The following is a 20,167-nucleotide window of genomic DNA, read 5'->3' as shown; positions in this document are numbered from 1 at the left end:
TATGATGGCAATCACAGAGTAAGAAAGATGATAAAGAAGAGATACAGTAGACCTGAGAGAGATTTTTGTGAGGAGCTGAAACAAGAAGACACAAAACATTATCAATATTCTCCAGTGAGGGGTCAATCATCTAGAAGTTGGGAACGAATGGTCTAGGTGTTTCTGGTGCTGCTGAACTTTCCCCCAGGCACCATGCTCTGAGGTCTTGAAGAAATTCCTGTAAAAGGACTCCGGCTGACCTCCGTGGGAACAAATGTATCCCCAGACCTGCAGGACTAGAACTACAGCTTTCCTTTGCACAGTGTCTTCTTGTATCATGTTCATAACACCGTTCTCAAATATTCAAGTAGCCACAATTTTGCCTGCTTTCCCATTATGAACAAAGCAATTGTAAGTTGTAAGCATATGTCTTAAATTATTGGTCCCAACAGTGAGCCTATAATGTAGCAGTGATTTGCAAAACACTTGCAGAGAGCCTTCAGAGAACCAAATAATGATAGGATGTAATATAATGTCAAGATACTCACTCAGAAGCCATGAATCAAACAGAAAAAACAAGCCACAACTCTAATCAACATCTTCTTGGGAGGAAAAAAAAAAGGAAGACCGTCTTCAACAATAAAAGCCATTATGCCTGAAATTCCCTGGTCAATCTTTTGGCTTTCAATAGACAAAGTTCATCAAGAGTTCCTTGCATAAGGTGGGCTAAACAGAGAAAATAAATGCCTTCACCACAGGCACCAGTAGAGTTGCTGCATTCTTCAAAGCTCTTGCAATTTTGTATTAAAGCCTGCTGGAGCTCATCGTGCTTCTGCGAGGACTGAACTGCCTCCAGTAAACCACTGTGCCTTATGCTTTCTCTATCCGTCCCCTAACAGCCCGTGTGGCTACTGCCTAGCTATCTCTATCCCCGTAACTGAGATTTTGGTCTACTATATACCTTGCTGAAGAGTGGGTTTTGATCTTCACAACATGAGATTCAGGGTATTATTTTTCGCTGAAGAGTGGGTTTTGATCTTCACAACGTGAGATTCAGGGTATTATTTTTCAATAGTGGGCAAATATTTTTCAATTTTAGTGGGCATGGTGGTGTTGGGTTGACGGTTGGACTCGGTGATCTTAGAGGTCTTTTCCAACCTCAATGATTCTAATATAAAAAGCAGCATAATAGCACATTGGCAAAATGTCAGGTAAATACATAGGAATAAAAGGCAGCCTGGGCTCATTCCCACACTGTGCGCAGCATTATCATCAGGAGAAGTCTGGGGAGAGGAAACGCTGAGAAAGGAAACTCAGAACCAGAAGTCATTAGGGTCATAACTCATACGCAAGACAAAGCAAAGTGTTTACTTTAAAAATTATTTAAAGTGAGATATGCCCGAACGCATCATTTCCCCCAGGACAGCTGACAGTCTCTGGCAAGCACTTAAAACACTCATGCTGCCGGGATAAGTTTTTCATAGACAAAATGCTACCAATATTGATTAGAATGGGAAGGAGAATCTAATTAATTTTCAAAAGCACATGATTTCTGAAAGTTAAAGCTAGTCAAGAAAAGCGGTACCATGTGCCAAATGCTAAGATGGACACTGTTAGGGGAACTGGCCCTGTCTCTTAGGATTGGGTTGGAATTTAACAGGAGCAGAATCAGTGAGAAAATACATTATTCTGAGTTGTTTTCTGCGGGGAAAACAAAACAAAAGCAGAAGATAGCAAACAAACAAACACCTCAAACCCAAGCCATCTTTTATTTTTTTTGGCTCCTTCCTCTTCTCTATTCATTGTGCATGAAATGCACAACTCCGAAAAGTTTAAATAATTCAGAAATCAGAACCTGTCTGTTCCACCCTCAACTGCAACTCTGTCTTGTTAGCAATACCTCACTCAGCTGGAGCACACCGCTGAGGCTCTTAAGGGTAACAGTTCCCCTGGTTTGACTGAAAGGTACATGTTTGTGGGAGGCATTTCAACACAGCAGATCCTGGGACATCCTGATTTCCAGTGTGTATCATCTGGCAGTTCTCATTCAGTTGGATCAGCAGTTAAACGCCCTCCCCCGTTAACCAGGACTGCTGATAAATGATGGATTTGCCCTAAATCTGTCTGTAATCTGATGAAATGATTGCCTCTGTGAGAGGAGACTACTGGATGTCAACCATGTTATTGGGATGCTGAGTCACTAAGAAACACAACTACACCAATTTTACTGGGATATCTGTCAACAGTACCCTGAATGCCTCAGGCAGCAGGGTTCAGGACTTGCCTTAAGTAAGTTTGTAGTAAGTAAGTTTGAAAGAGTAAATGGTATTACAAAGAACGTTATTTTGTATATTCTGGGCTAGGTAGGAAGGAGCAAAGCAAGTGTTGATGGCAGTATACAAGAGAGTACTGCACAGCAAGGAAGACAGTCTTGTGACTGATGGTGCAGGACTGAAGATCAAAAGATCCAGTTGATCCTTTCAGTACCGCAAGAGACCTCATGTGGGATGTTGAGCAATCATTTGCATTCTGCCCTTCTGCTTTCCAGCTGCAAAATGAAGATAATGGATAAGGCTTATTCCTAGGAAGAACATGAAGCGTCCCTTCTTGGGTCTGAAAACCTAAATATTGCAATCCACCTCTTTGCATGCAGCCATTTTTCTCTTGACACAAAAAGCAGGGGATGAAAAAATTCCAGAGGCAAGTGAAATGTATTATTAGAGAACATCCATCAGAAAATGTTGCATGTGAACTCAGTCACGTTTACAGAATGCTTTCAGGTCCCCACACTAAAATGCTAATTATCATTAGAGTTTATAGTTGAAAAGGTCTGATGAATGCTTTTTTACAATGAAAAGAATATAATCATTCACTGATAAACCTACATTCAAGGAGCAGGGCAAGGTATACTTTTCAGTGTTTTGTCCTCCTATTTCCTTCACAGTGATTTTTCAAAGCTATAGAAAATTTACAACCTGGTTTGCTGTAAAATTTGTTTTTGGCAAACACTCTCTTCAAATTACTGAATATTTTAGACGTGCCATATGGTACATAATTTTTGTTCCCACATAATGACCCTGAGGTCTTCAGAGCTGGAGAATGTCTGATACGTAATTCATTCCAGAGCTAGGGGGACCTTTTTAACATAATTTTAATATTTTAGAGTAATACATATCTTAGGGGAAAAAAACCCCTCGCAGTTTGATAAATGCTATACTCATAGTTGCTGTCAACCTGTTGACTAATCTCACTGTCCAGTTGTTAGTATGGCTAGGTGAAACCCACTCACAGTAATGGTTCTTCCGTATACTTACATAAAGCTAATTCTTACTGGAAGAAAATGAAGCACCTGTGACAGTGTAACCAGGGAATGGATCTACCACAGACTTGGCTGACATAAGCATGACGAGCATGCACATGCACTTCCAATCAATGCCCACCCCCACTCCCAGACTGGCCCGGAGGATTTTATTGCCATCCCTACCATTGACTTTGTGAACCTCAGATATGGTGAAAAAAATTCATCTTGCACTTCAACCACTGTATCTCAAATTTGCTGGGAATTATGGGTATTTACTTCTCTGATAACATCATGTCATGCTTACACCTGCTGTGAATAAAACAGAAGCACTTCCTCTGAGACCACTCCCAGGAAGCCCACCCAAACCAGACCACTCAGGGATGGACTCTCCTTGGACACCACCACCACAGCACTGTGAAACCACTCCCAGGAAGCCCACCCAAACCAGACCACTCAGGGATGGACTCTCCTTGGACACCACCACCACAGCCACTGTGAAAAAGGTTGAGTCAGTCCTTCTGCAGTCACCTTTGTAAGACTCCCCACTAAAGATCAATCTTGTCCCATACGCAGTGACTGGGTGGGGACCTTGGCCACACACTTCCAAAGGAGCTGTAATGTAAAAAAAGGCATTGTCCCAATGTACTTTGTGTGAGACAATCAACAACACCCACCACACTCTGCTTTCCCACATCCTAAGTACAAATGAATGGCATCACAAGAGACTCCTGGACAGTTAAGTGTGTGAAACACATGCCACCCAAGAGGAAAGAGGCCACAGATACGCTGTAGGCTAGCCAGGACTGTGGGGAGCAGGAAAACATTCTGATTTCCAAGAGGCACAAGCTATTCTTGCTGATGAGATCTGAATCCGTTCACAGAAGCTGAAACTCCACATCACAGAGGCATGCACAGCTGGACAGTTCGGCACCAAGATCAGTCTCTGTCAGTATAAAAGAGCTGGCCGCCCAATTGAGCACAAGTATATTCAAGCTAAATGTGCTAAGAAGCACTCTCAAAGAGGTGTATATAAAAACTAGGGGTCAGCAAAGAAGGTAGCACTGCTGATAGACCTTAATAAAAAAATTCCCTGTGGAGAGAAGCATCAATAAATTAACTCAGAGCTACCTACCATCCAAAACTCCCAAAGAGATTGTGACAAAAGGAGGCTCCTCAATTAAGCAAAGCCAACAAATGTGCAAGCTTCTGTCAACCCAGAACCAGACAGTCCTGACCCTGGGTTGAATCCCTGCTGTGAAACAAGAACTCAAAGGCAAGTACTTGGTGAAGCTCCAGATATGCCTTCAGAAAACAATACCCAAAGAAAGCAGGCAAGAAATCCTTGAGGCTTTGGTATCGGTACAGCTTGGGAATTAAAACTCATTATAGCCATTTATTGCCAAAACTTTTTATTTTCCTTCTATCGCCACAAGGGCTAGGACTGAGGTGGACAAGACATCCTTAATCACCCAAACCAGGTTCCCTGTTAAAAAGGGTTCATTAAAAAGGTGGGGTACGTTCATACAGCATTAGACTTCAAGTTTAAATTAGTTGTCTAAATTCACTCTGTGAACAGACTGAATGACTGGTTGAAAAGCCAGTGCAACACATCAGAAAACAGTCTGTAAGAATATAAGGATTTGCATCTCAAAATCCTCCGACTGTGCAGACCAGAATCACCACTAGTCTAGAAAGACAGTTCTGTCTGACATCAAAGCACAGTTGTGTTAGGATTGCACTGCCTGAACAAGGAGCAAAGAATAATTTACAGAGCCAAAGCTATAGATAGACATCTCATTAGGCAGATTATCTGAGCTGAAATTTCAAGAACCTTTGGTAAACTATTTTTATACATGAATCAAGGCCGACTTCATAAAAAAAACAGTGATCAAAAGAGGTCAAGGCTTTGGATTTCACACTGCATCCTGAACTGGTGCGTCAGCAGAGTGATGCTGAGTACTGATGTGAGCTGTTCCCTCACCTCGCTGCTGATGCAGAGGGAAGAGTGCCACCTACTGAGTCGCTTGTTATGCTTCCTGCAGCTTCTGCCTGTCCTTGCACGTCTCTGTCCCGCTGACCACATCTGATCCTTCTCTGGCTGTGGGGTATTTCAGATTGCTCCCAGATACCATGTGCCTGCCATCAACAAAGCTTCCTGCTGCGCTGTAGTTACTGAAGGGAGCGAGGAGGCATTCAGCCTGGGAAATTAAAAGAGAATAGGATTCCCTTTTCACTTACGCAGGTATAAAGCTAGCAGGAAATCTGAATCAGGCTGCAGATCTCCTGGGAATCAGTCTGGCAGTAACTGTGTTTTGATGAATTTTATGTTTATGTGCACAGAGAGATCCCTTGTATAGTAGGCACAACCACGGATCAAGTTTGGTCAAGTAACACAAACAAACTACAACACATTTCTTAGGACATTCTAAGGACATGCAGGCTACAGGAATTAATACCATTAATAGGAAAAATGTAACTTCTGCAACCATGGTCGTGGAGAAGATGAAAGTGAACACTACGAAACAAGAGAGAGGTTCTCTGACTTTTTGTCTGCCTGGTTATCTTCTTTGTTCCTCTTTTGTTCTTTCATTTCATCATTTTCATGAAACCTTTTCCTTTGTGCTGAGAAACAAGTGGCATCCTTTCAACAGAAAACGTTAATGATTTACTCAATTCTTGGATTTCTATACACTCAGAGTATTGCACACATTTCTTCAATACAGACCATCAAATTTGCAAGTCTACCTCCATCTGAAGTCCCTTTCAGTTATCCCTAGGTGGGCCATCACCATCACTGTACAATCCTCCTCTGAGTTCCAAATTATTTTCTTTTTCTCTTAGTACTGGTGATGGCTGGCTTATGGAGGATAGCATACCGCTATCCACTTCCGTGTCTATGCAACTCACCAGTCAATGTGCATTACAACGAGCCCAGGTTCTGCTATGGGGTCAACTGCTAAAACTCTTCCCCCCCCCGACAAAGCTGAGAGACATGTAACTAGCTCTGGACATGCTGAAATTAACATTTAGTGTGCAGGTCAAGACACTAGATGGAACAAGGAGTCTGGAAAACAGGACCTACAAGAAAAGTCTAGATAAATCAGATTGACCTGAGGAATGAAGGCAGAAGGGAAATAATAAGAACATAACTTGTTCTGCGTATTGATGATGAACGCAAGAAGACATTTTACAGCAAAAAAGCATAGTAAAACTTTCTAATGGTAAGTGGGGTACTGAAACATATCATCTGAACAGGCTCTGTAGTCTGTCAATGGGGGACTTCAAAAAGAAGCTAGACAAACTTTTGTCAGAGTGACATAGGTATAGATGATTCTGATTTGGTACAGGGGAATAGCCTAGAAGTCATCCTGAGGTCTCTCAGACCATAGGTTCCTCCAGTTCCTCTCTGAGGCTGTGCTAACTCTGTTTCAGTCCAGATGCACAATCCTAGATGCAAAGCCCAATTTGTTAGCTCAAGTTTTAAGACACACAAGTACCTCTGGAAATTTTCAGTTCAATTTGCAGCATGCTGGCTAACCCACAACATTCTCAAGCTCTACTTTAATGGCTCATCTGAAAATTTGCATCAGGACATTTTGCAATACAGAAGCTTCAGGCACTTTTATTTTCCGAGCACTTTGGTTTTGTATCAAGGTCATAATTATGACATTTGGCTGCTTCAAATAATGTGTGACCTTTTTCCTACTGTGGATTATCAGCAGGCCCTATCTAAAAACTAGCAGTTCATCTCAAAATCACTACTTTATTACTCTCTGTTCAGTTCTGGGAATTTACCAAAATGCCATCTGAATGGTAGCTACATAAAAACCTTCCACAAATAATTTTTCTGAAGTTGTACTTCCCTCCATACACCAAGAAATGATAGGCGATAACTTATTTTCTGAAGCTTTTGTCTGTTTTCCCATCTGTACATCAGGCGATTATAGCAGCAAGGCTTCCACATCTGAACTTTCTTCTGCCCAGAACAGGAAAAACTGGCTTCTGTAAAAATGAATGGGAAAATGGAAACACTGGAGAATATCAACCTACTTTCTCACTCTTGCTATGTGTTTTGTTGGAAAGAGCTTTTTGGTCCAGAGCTCCATGAGAGCAAGGATGAAGGCTGCTGAAGAACTGAGCTCTCACACTACATCTAAGGCACGGGGTGTAGAAGCCCTGCCCCTCATCTGGTTCTGGATGTGCTTCATGACTCTGGGTCGACAGGAGACTCGGGCACCTACCACTGCCCCATACTCCCTGATTCCCATTGGACACACACATGGGCTCCACTCTGGATAAGGCAGTAAGTCCTGTGTAGCACTGATCCCTCTCTAAAAGAGCTGAAGCGCTGTAAAGGATCTGGAGAAGCTATTTAAACACTGTTCAGCGAGGCAACAGTGCGCAAGGGACTGGCTGCTAGAACCATACGGCAAGCTACCTGTGTAGAGAGAGATACTGTTAAAAAACCTAAAGTCCATCAAAACTAGATACATATAATGTATATATATAAAACGGATATATACACATATATACATGAATATATATAAAAGATGCATCTATCTTCTTTTTTTTGAAAAAACGGAGTTACAGAAACTTGTAAGAAAAGTCCTGGGAAATGATTGCGTACACCTGAGAGAAAAAACCATAGAGCTGTCTGAAAAAGCTGCTCAAGAAAAGCAGAATCCTGAGCCTTCCCACATCTACCAGCTTTAGTGCAGATCACTTACACAAAGGGCTGCATAATCCCATTTCAGTACTGTGAGATACCGTACATCCCAGGACGAGGGGGTGACTCCCAGCAGAAGCACAAGAGAAAGTTGTACCTTGAGAGGGATTATCTCTGTTAGAGAGACGGGATGCACGATTTGCTGTATTCATTTGCATAAAAAATGCTCTCCCTATGCATTGTGCTGGCCTCTGTCTCTGGTCTGTTATAGATTGAAGTCCCTTCTTCCCTAGCGTGGGAAACGGGAGAGAGCAGTCTACAAGCTCTCCAGAGTACAAAGAGCCTGGAGGCTTGTATTATGAGAGACCTTTGCACCACTGCTTAAGTGGGACTAGGGGTCCGACTCTACCCAAGCTCCGCCGCACCACACAAGCACTTCTGCAGTCCAGGCAGGACACGTTTTTAACTGGTAATGTTTGAATCTCTCTGCTTTCCTTTTGCTGTGAACAACTATTGCAAAAGTCAAAGGCTCCAGCTCAATCGTGTGCGCCGTCGGATCAATGTGCGAAGTAGCCGAGAGAACCCTGCCTGAATAAGAATGACACAAGTCCCAAAACTGGGGCCAAAGCGGTGAAAATGAGTAATAGCTACACTGGAAGAGAAATGACTTTGATAAAACTATACACATAGAACATACTCACTCTTTTTTTTCACGCTGTTTTAACAAATATACTGCAGGGCCAGAAAAAGACTAAGCAAAAACCTAACAGATAGGTAGACAGATAAGGTATGATGGTACATACCTCCCTGAAGAAAACTGTGCTCAACAAATGCCACAAACAAAAATACAACAGACAGTCCGGTAGGGTCCAATCCAGCACACGCCTGCCAATCTCACCCATGGGAGCCGGTATACTCTATCGCTTGTTCTTTTCTGTGGCTGCTACAAAACATAGTACAAAACTGTACTGTCACCCAATTAAATAAACAGTGTGTGGCATCTAAAAACACGAGCCCAGCTGCCGGTATAAAACATGCAAACAGAAGAAAAGAGAGATAAATTGTTTCCCTTTTGCACTTCATTGAGTATAAAGTTAACTGTAGGGAAGTAAGGTTAATTCTCTTTATATTTGCATATGCATGGTATAATTTACTGGTATGGTTCCCAATCGCCTCTCGTTACGCATTTATAGAGATTCTTATTTTGACAGCTTGCTTCCCACATCTACTGACAAAGAGTCAGGACATTTCAGTCTGTCCTTGAAAAGCAATGCATTTCTGAGGCTGTGTACTAATGCTGAAACGTAAGTCAGCAATTTTAGTGTCTATGATTAATAAGATTGCACTATTATGAAATGTGATTGTGTTCCTGCAAACAGTGTTATCAGAAATACAACACAAAAAACAGCACTGAAGAGTACTGGTACCTTGCAGTATAGTTTCTGCAAAAGAATTTAGCTAGATCTGAAAATTAACATAACAACAAATGTCATTCTAGAATACTGAACACTTCAATTTACATATGATAAATATGTCTATAAAAGCCAAGTAGCATACGTAGGCTTAATTGGGATGTATATATTAATGAATCCATGCCTGCCCGCAGCTCTCATTTCGTCACTACAGCTGGACCTAGAGGGCAAATCTCACCGAGTGTGCTTGGGACAGTTATTAGGAGGCAGGGACCGGGCTGGCTCAGAAAAGTGCTCACTCAATGTATTTCGCTGGCAGTCTCTGCTCACGGGTTTTAGCAAAATCACCACCAAGCCCAGCTGCTCTGCTGCTATTGACGTCCCTGGTGGACCTGCTGGCTGCCCTTGCAGAGGTGGGTCACCTCTACTTCCCAACTGCTCCTGTGGTCACTCGCTCGTACAAAGCTTTTCTTACAACATAAACAGACATTATCAGTTTGAACTACATAAATAGCCATGTAATGCCGAGCAATAAAAATAACCAATTCTAGTCTCCTCCCAATACAGATTTGGACTTCATTCACCTTTTGAACTACATCAAATGAACCTTGCTCCAAAATGAGTTGGGAACTTCCATTTTACTTTATATTGTATGCAAAAAAATGGATATAAATTATCTTGCCCACATCCATCCAAGAATAATTAATTATTGTTAAATTATTTCTCAAAGCCATTTTATGAACAAGGATGAAGAAGCTCTCTTTCCTTTCTTACACAGGTAACTCACTGAGCTTTTTTAAAAAAATACACAAAGCATGTCCCTTGCCTCCAAATAATCCTTATGAAAACGAAATTAAAATAATGAACCTTATGCAAAATACTGTGTAAAAAGGATACCATTAATGTAACTTAAAATTAAATAAATATTTTCATCGATCAAGTGATTTAACTGGTAATATTAATTGCTGTATAGCTACATTAGAATTATCATCTTCAGCTGACTTCAACATTTTTGTCAGAAAAAAATGGAATTGAGCTAATAATTAAGAAAAGAAGTATGTTAAATATTTTATTTAAAGAATGTTGTGAAATCTGCCAAACAAACTACTTGATAAATACTTTTTGGTCAGTTCTGAAACACGCCACAATTTGTTCCTAAATGAATCAGAATGATCCAAAAGATTTCATTTCCTTGGAACTGACACTAACATCTCAAGAGTCTCATCAATCAAGAAGACAGGGACTTTTCAGTCCATTTGGAGTTCAGGATTACTACCACCAAGAAATAAAACGACCCCTCTGCTATCCAACCATCTGTGTGCAGAATAGTTATGATCCAAGATGTTGGAGTCTCCTCACTAAAATACTTTGAGCAAAATTTAAAAGGTACGTGGTACATCAGAATAAATAAGATGATCTATAAGGGTGCATTTGGAAAAACTTTTTGGGCTGTGTGTGTTTGGGACGACTTCTGTTTCTCTGGTCTGTTCTTGTACTAGTGAAGACAGGGCTGCTAAAACACAAAAGAAAGAAAGTAAACTCCAAACAAAACAACGCCTTTTTAATTCTAATCAGATAAATGCAAAAGCACAATTCCATGGAGAAGCTGCAATAAAATTAACAGGTAACAATCCTGTCCTCCCTCAAAAAAACATTTCATAATAATATGATAGCATTTCTTACTATTATACATAAACACTGCAATGCCAAGTTTCAGTTTAAAATTTCTAAGCATTGTTAAAAAGGACCCACAGCTTAAGTATCATTTCTAAAAATAAAAAGGCAGTGGCCTACCAACTGGCCCTGTGACCTCTTTATGGTAATTTTAGATATAAAAATCAGTAAGAACGTGTAATGAAACAGTTTGTTATTAGCCAGTGCTGATAAACACAGTAATTGTATACTATTCACCTACCTTTTCTAATTCAGGGCCTCCTTCTGCCACCATCAGAACTGAACCCCTGAGACAGTCAGTCTTTGGCATCAATCCTGCAAATGCTACTCAGACACTCGGTCTGCTCAGTGAGATGGATTTAGTGTTTGCTGTTTTGGTATATTTACATCTTCTTGATTCACAAAGCCTGATCCTATTTCCAGTGAGGTTTCACTGATCTGCAGAGATGGGCAGGCTGAGAATTTAGACCCAGAATTTAGGACTGTTTAGAAGACGTATTAGATGAGATTTTAATCTGCTAGTTTTCCTTTCAGAAGTTTTTGAAAGTTTATCCATTCATGTACAAAATATTTACATTGAGCAAAGCTAAAATTTATACCGTGCTTCCCCTGTTCTCTGAGACTCATCGTGGCATCATGATTTCAGTGTAATGTGTAAGCACAGTGTTGCCTGGTTCACAGACAGCTTTGTGTGAAGGAGCTGACTGATGGGAGGAGGGAATAAAGACAAAAGGGAAAAGAGAAGCGGCTACGCTGGGCTCTTGTGTTTGCAACCACTCCTTGCTGGGAGCAGACCTTGGCCAGAGTGCTGTCAGGTGCACTGGAAACAAAGTGGATGAGAAAGCCTGGAGTGTTAGTTATCTGTATTGGAACATATAGCTCTCGCTGTTAGAAATGGAGCTGACTGATGGGAGGAGGGAATAAAGACAAAAGGGAAAAGAGAAGCGGCTACGCTGGGCTCTTGTGTTTGCAACCACTCCTTGCTGGGAGCAGACCTTGGCCAGAGTGCTGTCAGGTGCACTGGAAACAAAGTGGATGAGAAAGCCTGGAGTGTTAGTTATCTATATTGGAACATATAGCTCTCGCTGTTAAAAATGGGAGGAAGGGAGGAAGGGAGGAAGGGAGGAAGCTGTTTGCCCTTCAGTCCCTGTTAGCCCCCTTGTTTTTTCCTGGAGCTGGTACAGGCTTTTCCCATGACAATGAATTCCTCTACTACCAAGAAACTAATTTATCTCAAAGTGGGGAAGATTCTGTCTTTCAGGAGCACTTGATCGTGTCAGAAATGCCTGCAAGTCTAGAGTGCTACTGGGCAAGAAGGGTAATGTCCTCACCGTGCGGGCAGAGCAGAGGAGGAATGGAAAGGCAGCCATCCTGTTCAGAGGCGAGAAAGTCCACCATAATGGGGTAGTGCTGGAATCAGAGTGGGTCACTTTACCTGACTATTTCACCATGCCTCTGTCCCAGCAGGACACTGGTCGTATTAAGTACAGAAAGCAAGAAGAAAAATTCTGCAAAGACGATGTTTCAGGCTACCTGCATCTATACTGGAGAGCTAATTTGCTGACATGATTAATATCAACATTAAGGATACACAGGAAAGCAATTCACATGACTAAATGACACAGTTTGAAATTTGTTTTTGCAAGAATGGGAACAATTGGAATTAGCACTCTTTGTGAGGAAGGATGGTCTGGAGGCAAAAACACAGGCCTAGGATTATGTACAGATTCTGCTCTTGACCATGCCAACCAGTACGACCAACCAACCAGTATGACTTGTAGAAAGTCAAAGAGGACCTAATTTCTACAAAGATTTTTGCATCTCTTATCTGCCTGAGCTATGCTACTTGTACAACCAGCTGAAGTATAGACAGAAATCTTCAGCTCCAACAAAGCCAAATAATTGTGTCTTCAAGCACACCCTTTCTTTGAGAAAATGGAGTATTGAATGCTAAGTCTCCCTCACTCAGGTCTAGGCTTCTTATTTCATCTCTTTGCACTTTGCGGGTCATACAAAATGGCCCGACAACAGAATGGGCAGGGAGCTCTCTGAGGTAGGAAATCCTTGCCCAGAGGTTGCACAAGTCTTCTTGGGGCTTTACTATCAACTTTGTCAATGGGGAGCAAGGTCAGAGTAAAGCATGATCTGCCTAATCTTCACCTCGGGAAACACACCCTACTAGATAATGGATATAACTGCTGCTGTAAATTGTACCGTGAACCAATAAATTTATGACCGCATCCAGCAGTGACAGTGTGTGAAACTTATTTCAGAGCCAGGTTATATACACTTATCTTCTAATCTCAGATGTAAAATGAAGACTCTGCTTACATATTTCATGGAGAAATGAAGGATCAGCCTAAAGTTTGTAAATACTTTAAGATCCTCAAATTCCGAAAGAGTGCTTAGTAGAAATACAGTTACGAGTTGTCACATTATAACTTCCTTCTGCACTGGACGTTGGCAGCTATTTGATAAAAGGCTTGTCACACACGCTCACTAATGGAATAATCTCTGATCCCCGCTGGTCCAGGGGCAGCAATATTGAACAAGTAGTGCATGAGAAACAACGAATCTGATTTTCCTTCAGCTGTTCTAACTTTTGAATTTCTCTGGCCTCAAACAATGTCAGAGGGTCAGGCAGGCATCACACTGCCTACAGAGAGATAATGACTACTACAGTCATAGATTACGGTATTATTAGTTTTACGTTTCTAAACAATGTCAGAAGGTATCAGACATCTCTGGAACCTTTGACATAAACTCCGAGACACTGTTTATAGCATTGAATAGCATTTCTCAGAAAAAAAAGAGAATAATATCTTCTTAAAAGAATCGCAAACACTCTTCAGTTGTGTGGGTTACAAGGTACCATTTTGCTTCCCATTTTCTGAATAAAGTGGCTTAGCATGGATCAACTATAGTTCTACAAACAGTTTAAGCTATCAGAAGCTGGCACTGATGCTGAAAGAAGCAATTCACCCTGTCTCATCTCTAGCCACTCTGACTCTTTCTTGCACCAGCCTACATATTCATGTGGCCGAGCAGTGAACCAGACCGAGAATCCAGGTTAAAACAAGCCCGAAACCTACAAAATGATTAATTTTAGCCCTCTTAGTTTAATGAACTTAAGCTATCTGTGGAACTAAAGCATGAGAAATCAAAACTGTGCTCATCAACTGTACTTAAAAAGAAAACATAAAAGCAGACTTACCATAGATAAAGGAAAAAGCCCACCTTGTTACCAATATATGAAGTTTTGTTTCCTTACTAATTCACAGAGTGCATACTGCAGAGGATACTTTGTTATCTGCAAGAGCTAGAGGGTTTTCACACCACGGGGTATTAGACTCGTGGTTAGACCACCTGGGCCTCAAAGTTTCCTCTGCTCAGTGCATGGAGAGGCAGGCACTGCCCACCAAATGCCAGATCGTAACTTATACGCCATGGGAGGCATTTAGCTCACCCAGCTCTAAGCACCTATGCCTCAGCCAGTCACTCCAGCCTCTTCAAATACTCAGACAACCAACATCAGCACTTTGGGGGAACAAAGCACTTCAACCAGGTGACCTACGTTCAGATGATGACTTCAGGGAGAGATGGATCTTGCTGTAGAAGTGCTTTTTTCTCTCCATTAATGGAATCTCTATGATGTAGACACAGATTTACAAATGCCAGCATTTGTCAGTCGAACCTTTTCTGTTTGTCTCTCAGGTACCTGACTTCCCTACCACCTTAGATACATATTTCCTTTAGTACCTCTCAAATAATGTTTCAGTGAAGCAACTTTTGGGGGGGAAGGAAGGAGAGGAGACATGACATGACACATCATTGCCCTAAAAGCATGATTTTCACTATTATTCTATCAAAATGTTGTAACAAGTGTGAGCCATCTTTTAAAGGCATATAAACAGAATACTTACTGTGACCAAGTTTGCCAAAGAAACCTTCATTGCACCTTTTAAGCTGTCAGACTAGTTGGTATCCATGAAAGTATGCAGCTAACACCACTGCCTTGTATTGAGAATTGAACAACTGTGTCCTGCATAATTCTCTGCATATTATTCCTGAATTACAGCATCCCTGCTATTTCTAACATTGGTCTTCTCCACTATATTTGCTCATCTCAATAAGTTATGGAGTATTTGGTTCTCTAGATGCATATTAGGTATTATTATACATATTATTATACATATTAGATGTATATTAGGTCCTGGGGAGTGGAAACAGATAAGCTCTTTTTGACCTCCTGACTCATGAAAAATTGGAAGAGAAGAAAATCTAGCTCATCAAAATACAATGGGCCAGATTTATCTCTGTGTTACTCCCAAGTTATGTATTATACCACTTGGATCATGGGAGTTAAACGGATGCAACCTGGGTGTGACACGGAAGGAATTAGGCCTTTTGTCATTTGGATCCATCCCTTTTACTGTAATAAAAGTAACTTTGGCATGCCCTTTTTAAAAAATATGGAAAAGCCTGTATCTTAAGGAATAAGCAGTGAAAATTCGGGTATTGGAGAGACATAACAGACTCATGCAGACTGCATGCCTGGAGCTAGACATGGCATTATTTGTGTTTGCCTGAAATACAGCACATACATCAAAAGCAGCACTTTGAAGGAAGTAAAACGATCTACTCTCCTGAATGAAATTTGCAAACACCCAGTTTCAACATTTATCCCTAATTTAAAGCACTGGCCGATTCAAAAAACAGCCCAGTAATTTCTAATGAAATTCTGTGCCTCCAGTAGGTTTCTAGACTAGATGGTGCCCTAAGCAACAGTAGTACTTTCTGCATTACACTGCTGTTACTACAGTATTACAAATGTTTGATACAATACGTGGACTATACTGATGAAGATTCGCGTAACTGCTATTTATTGTACTAGTATTTCATGCATTTCAACAAAAAGAGAAACGTAGACTTCAGAAAAGAAAACAAACCCAAAAGTTACTTTCTCTGCCTTCTCTCCTTCACAATTCTAGCCAAAGAACAGTATTACTGCAACATCACTTCAAAAACATTTACATAGTACTAGTGGGAAGGCAGTTAAGCAACAATACTGGTACATGCCTGAACATTTGGCTGAGGTAAAAAACAAGTGAAGTTGGCTAATATCTTACTTTTTAATGAATTCTACTATCTATTCCAACTAGAACAAGCGACAAATCAGAACAAATGTTTGTGCTTTTGCAGAAATGGAAAACAGCAAACTTATTTTCTAAAGAAAGGAAATAGCTGGTGGGAAGACAATAATGTTTTCAATTAGTAAGCAAGTGGAGCCCACCTTCAGATTTCCATTTCAATGAACAGGAGGTAGGCTCATTTAATGAAATACAGAATTTGTATGGTGGCATGCATATCATTCTTTGGTAGATGAACAGTATGACAGTTTTAAAGATACCTTTAATGTAATAGATTTTGCTTTAATCAAAATTGCGTAGATAACTTGAAATAAACACCTCATCAGGAGAAAGAGAACAGCTGAGCTACTGACTTAATGTGTAATTATTGCTAAAATCTATTGGCTTTGAGATTGCAGAAATGGAGGGTGGCATATGCGATGTCAATATTTGAAAATGCCTCTGACGCTATTTGTGGAAGAGATGCTAGTAGGACTGATATGCATGGCAGAAAATTACCAGAAAGTATGCTTAAGAACAGAATAAACACACGGATAGTAATACAGGCTAACAGGGAAGCCTAAGTGTGGCTTTTGGAGGCCGTGTCTCAGTAATCTAGACAAGTTCTTTGAATGATCATGCAGATATGGGTGATTTGGCTGATACAATGTACTTCCATTTCAAAAAGCTTCTGATGAAGTCATCTATCAGACGCAAACTATGCTGCCAAGGAGGAAAGACAAAAAAGACGTCAAGAAATAAAAATGTCTTTTCATTGCTAACTAAAAGCAAAAAAAAAAGGTTAGGAATAATTGATTGCTTTCTTTTACAGTGGACGAATATTACCTGACAGTCTCACAGATATATGTTCAATATACTCATAAATGATCTGGAAAATGGAGGAATAAAAAGGGACAGAGTTTTCTGGTGATATTAAATTACATAGGTTAATAAAAACAAAAACTGACTGCCAATTGCTGCAAAAGGACCTCATGATGCTGAATAAGCATAAGATAAAGAGGCAGATAAAATTCAATACCAATAAATACAGTCAGACCCACTGAAAAAAACGACCCCAGTCTCAGGTATTCACTACTTCCTACAAGATTGCTAAGATTCAGTTTGTCACAGTACAAGAATTACAGCCAAATTAATAATACAGTAGCAAATTTACAAGAAATAAGTGTTTTTTCACATACTTCACAATTAAACTTTGGAACTCATTGCTACAAGATGCTTTGAATAGCAAAAGAACAAATGAATACAGAAGACACAACTAGTGACAAAAAAGACCTTTGGGGGCTATTAATTACAAAAGTGCTATATAGTGGCTGACTTCAATGTGTCTGCACGATAAATACCTCAAAGGAAGCTGAGATGGCTTACTATCTGCTTCCCCTGTTCTTACACTTCTTTCCTGAACATCGAACGTTGGCCACTGCCAAAGAAAGGATACCTTTGATTCAGTCCGGTGCAGCCATTTTTTATGTTGTGTGATGATCACGGACACTGCTGGCACCCAAGTAATTTAAAACTGAGAGGCAAAAGCATCTGCGTTTCAGAATCAAGACACTCATCCTAAAATAGCTTACATTTAGCTATTGAGGAAGTGAATCAAAGCCTTTTGAGAAAACCCTCTGATAGATTTTAACAGACTTTGGTTGCAGACTACAGCATCACCTTGTAAAAAACCCCCAAAATAAATATTGCTATTATTGGTTAGAAATAGGGCTTAACTAAACCTCCAGAGCTGAACACTTCTGCTTACAGACAATGCAGGATGGAATCCACCCTGAATTGGGCCTAACCAACAGCCAAATTAAAAATCCCAAGAGACTAATTCTAAAATAAGCAATGAAGAAAAAGATGCAGTAGTAGATCTGATGCCTGGAATCCATCACATCTAACCTCCAGATGAGATTAATTGCTCTTTAGAAATGCCCGTTTCTTTCCACTGAGTACAAAGGCAGTCCAAGTGACTTGTTCAGATGTAGAAGTCTTCACCAGAGTTATCTAAAATCAGATTAGATGAATCCCACGCCCTGGAGTCTCATTGAAGACTGACTTAATTTTTATCTGTACCTCTTTTGCAAACCAAACTCCTCTGTACAGTGCAATATTTGCAGAACAAATTACTTCGAAGAAACGCAAGGACAATTTTAATGATAAATAGTAAATTTTGAGGTTACTGAACCTGAGAGTCAGAGAATGTTGTAAATACGCTGTAGCTACTTACATCAGTTTTAGGTCGTGCTCCAGACGACACTGGGTAAGGCAAACAGTCTAGATCCTGGTAGTCTACTCTTCTATTTTTCCAAGATCCCTTTCCCTGATGATCTTTGTAAAAGCCTGTCTCCACTTGAACAGGGCACTGTAAGAGAATTTTAAAAACCCTGTAAATAAAGGTAAGTCATAAATATTTTTAATGTGAACTGCAAGATAAAAATATTGGAATTTTATCTTTTTAAAGCTTTTTTCTCTGATGTAAGGTGAACATTTGGCCTCAATCTTTTTACTTAAAACCACCTGCTGCATCATTTTTACATTTTGCTAAGTTAGACATCCAGATATTACGTGGTTTCCTTAACAGCTAGTATACACAACTGGAGAACTAATAAATAGTAGTACACCTTCCTAAATATCAAGGAACTGAATCACCTTTACCTTAGAAAGAGAAATGGTTTTATTCAAATTATTTAAAATTATCTTTTCACTTTATTTCATGTTCGTTTTTCTAACTTAAACAGAGACCCAGCAAATTCCCATTTTCAAATCACAGACACTGAACTTTCCAAATCCACTTTTCCTTGTCCCCCAAACCTGGGGAGATCTCACTTGATTGCTCCACTCCCACACCATTTTTTAAAAGATGCATGTCCTAACTCTGGGCCCACATGTACCTGGCAACACTGAATTCAGCGATAGGAAGAGACCAAATGCACAACATTCCCCCACGTATCCTGGTTTGCCTCAAAAGAACAACAACGTGTGCAAGCAAGGAGCAAGCCCTGCTGCAATCCAGCAGGATCCGTGATGGGAACAATCAGGCAACCAGGATCATGGGTGCACTGCAGAGCCGTCACAAGCTGTTGGGTACAATCAATCAAAATCAGCCCATTTTCTGGCTGCTCCCCTTCACTGAGGACAAATTTGCTGCTGGTCTTTAACAGCAACTGCCTAGTTCCCAGTTAGTATATTTTTAGGGCTGTAAAATGAGGAGGCTTTGCAAAGCTGGCAACAGAATCAGTATGTGGCCCAAAAAAGTTTGAAGATAATACAATTGCAAAAGAATTAAGAGAATGTGTAAGCTAAAGTTCAATGAAAGTCATATCTCTAATAGAAGACAGGGTAATTATAATTGAACAGGATTTCTGTGTCACTATCCATGAATGATGAAGGACTAAAACTGAAAAATGTGATTCTCATTCTTCAGATCTGCTGTTTTTTCTGTACTGAAACTGAGTACTAGACATCAAATGGCAATGACGCAGATACATAAAACAGTGAAACACACTGCTTACACGAAGACTTTTATCTCTGCTATCTCATTTACAAAGTACCTCCTTCTATATTGCTAAGACAGACTTTTTTCATAGGAAAGGTACAGGTTTTAGAGGAGCAGTACTATTAATTGCAGTTTTCCGAAGCCAGCAGTTTTGCTGTTAGTACATTCAGATAGCCCAGCATTTTGTACTTATAGCATGTATTTATAGCACTGCTGAGAGAATGTTTCAGAAAATAATTTGATGCCAGTTAATTTTTCTCTATACTTTTTCTGGATCAGATATGGAGTCATCCAGCCACTGCTACTGCCCAATGGTATTTCCCAATAAAAAAATGACCAGCAGTAACTTGCAGTTTACACAGATGACTGACCAAGGGAAGTTAAACCTCAGCATTTTTCTAGAAGTTATTATGTTTTGGAAAATACCTTAAATTTGTTCACTAAAATACTACAAGACCCCCTACTGTCACCCAGTAAGTCCCATTTTCATTAACTAGCAAA

The 20,167-nt window shown here is 40.3% G+C and overlaps 1 protein-coding gene across 1 annotated transcript in view; it reads right to left on the bottom strand.

The window, feature by feature from the left end:
• STARD13 (StAR related lipid transfer domain containing 13) overlaps positions 1 to 20,167 on the bottom strand; it is a 303,961-nt gene that overhangs the window by 201,343 nt on the left and 82,451 nt on the right. The window contains exon 4 of the mRNA XM_019474868.1: positions 18,398 to 18,532. Within this exon, the coding sequence (XP_019330413.1) occupies positions 18,398 to 18,532 (135 nt within the window). The remainder of the gene's footprint in view (positions 1 to 18,397; positions 18,533 to 20,167) is intronic.

Source organism: Aptenodytes forsteri, unplaced genomic scaffold, assembly GCF_000699145.1.
Source record: "Aptenodytes forsteri isolate BGI_AS27 unplaced genomic scaffold, ASM69914v1 Scaffold155, whole genome shotgun sequence".
NCBI classification, from domain to species: Eukaryota; Metazoa; Chordata; class Aves; order Sphenisciformes; family Spheniscidae; genus Aptenodytes; species Aptenodytes forsteri.
Note: the sequence above shows the minus strand (reverse complement) of the source record. Positions and strands in the feature narration are given on the sequence as shown.